A 1518-nucleotide genomic window follows, 5' to 3' on the forward strand; every position below is an offset into this window, starting at 1 on the left:
CGTAGCAGAACAAGATGGCGCCGGCACCTCATCGCTGGATGCCCACAACAACGCCGATGTCTCAAATATCATGAACGTTCCAGAAGTTTCGCTGGAATTGGAATCTCTGAAGCGTCACTTGGAAATGATCCAATTGGAAAATGAGTTGCTCAAGTTGGAAGTTTCGCGCCGTCAGCCATCTATTAGAGTGACCACATCTTCGGCAAGCAATTTGCCAGAACTACAAAACAGCGTTGCCACACCAAATCCAAACAATGTTGCCCCATCGGATTCGGGAAATATTGTTGCAGAAGTTGCCAGATCAAACACAGCATTTTCTAACAACAATTCTTTGCTGACCATGGTCAAGGAAATGCTTCCAGTTTTTGACGGTGCTGCCAACAACAAGGTACCAGTTAGTACTTGGATCGCACAACTTAATGCAATTATCAAAATGTACAATCTGAGTGATGACGTGACTCGCATGCTGGTCATGTCAAAGTTGAAAGATCGCGCACAAATTTGGTTGCACTCTTCTGAGAATCTGCTCGCCCTACCAGTACCGGAACTCTTAACACAACTCGCAGAAGCCTTTCACTCAAAGGAGAGCAAGATAATGTCCCGCCGTAAGTTTCAGGAGCGAAAGTGGCAATACTCTGAAGACTTCGCCACTTATTTCAACAACAAAACACTTTTGGCTGCGCACATCCGGATTGACGACGAGGAGCTAATCGACAGTATTATCGAAGGAATACCGGATACCCTTCTACGACAACAGGCACACATGCATTGCTTCAATTCGTCTGCACAGCTGTTGCAAGCGTTCGCCAAAGTTTCTTTGCGAAAACCATCCTTCGCATCTGGACGCCCCAAAGTTTCACCCGGAAACCAACCCGGACCCGCTATAAGATGCTTCAACTGTAACTCCATTGGACACTTCGCGGCCGACTGCCGCAAACCTAAACGCGCATACGGAGCTTGCTACGGATGCGGAAGTCTGGAGCACCTTGTATCCCATTGCACCGAGAAGAAAAACATAACCAACAACGAATATGTGAGACCGTTTAAAATTTTCTTTAATTCAGAACCTAATCAATGTTTGTCTTTAGAATGCCTAATCGATTCTGGGAGCCCAATTAGTTTTACAAAGTTATCCTGCGTTGAAAATTTTCTGAGAAGCAACAGCATTAAGTTTAGTGAAAACAATAATACGAATTACGTTGGCTTAAATCACAGCCCTTTAGATATATATGGAAAAGTATCCTGTTTTATTATTATGAATAAAGTGAAATTTAATTTTGATTTATTAATTGTGGCAAACAAATCGATGGCATATAGTACTGTTTTAGGAAGAGATTTTATGAATATTTGTAACTTTAAGATTGTTAGGGAAAATGATTGTCCAAATGATTGTGAAAATGATAGGTGTTTAAATGATCGATATATTGAAAAAGATTGCTCAAATGATAGAGATTGTGAAAATGATAGGTGTTTAAATGATCGATATATTGAAAAAGATTGCTCAAATGATAGTGGTTG

The 1518-nt window shown here is 41.2% G+C and overlaps 1 protein-coding gene across 1 annotated transcript; it reads left to right on the forward strand.

Moving 5' to 3' along the window:
• The first annotated feature begins 231 nt into the window (after positions 1-231).
• On the forward strand, positions 232-1147 carry LOC138913916 (uncharacterized). Its single transcript, XM_070219148.1, has 2 exons — positions 232-1033; positions 1089-1147. The coding sequence occupies exons 1-2, from the start codon at positions 341-343 to the stop codon at positions 1095-1097; spliced, it is 702 nt and encodes a 233-aa protein (XP_070075249.1). The 5' UTR covers positions 232-340; the 3' UTR covers positions 1098-1147.
• The last annotated feature ends 371 nt before the right edge of the window (positions 1148-1518 follow it).

The sequence above is a fragment of the Drosophila takahashii genome, chromosome X (genome assembly GCF_030179915.1).
Source record: "Drosophila takahashii strain IR98-3 E-12201 chromosome X, DtakHiC1v2, whole genome shotgun sequence".
NCBI lineage: Eukaryota > Metazoa > Arthropoda > Insecta > Diptera > Drosophilidae > Drosophila > Drosophila takahashii.

Excerpts from the sequence above, each read along its gene's own strand:
- LOC138913916 (XM_070219148.1), top strand. The coding sequence starts at position 341 with ATGGTCAAGGAAATGCTTCCAGTTTTTGACGGTGCTGCCAACAACAAG.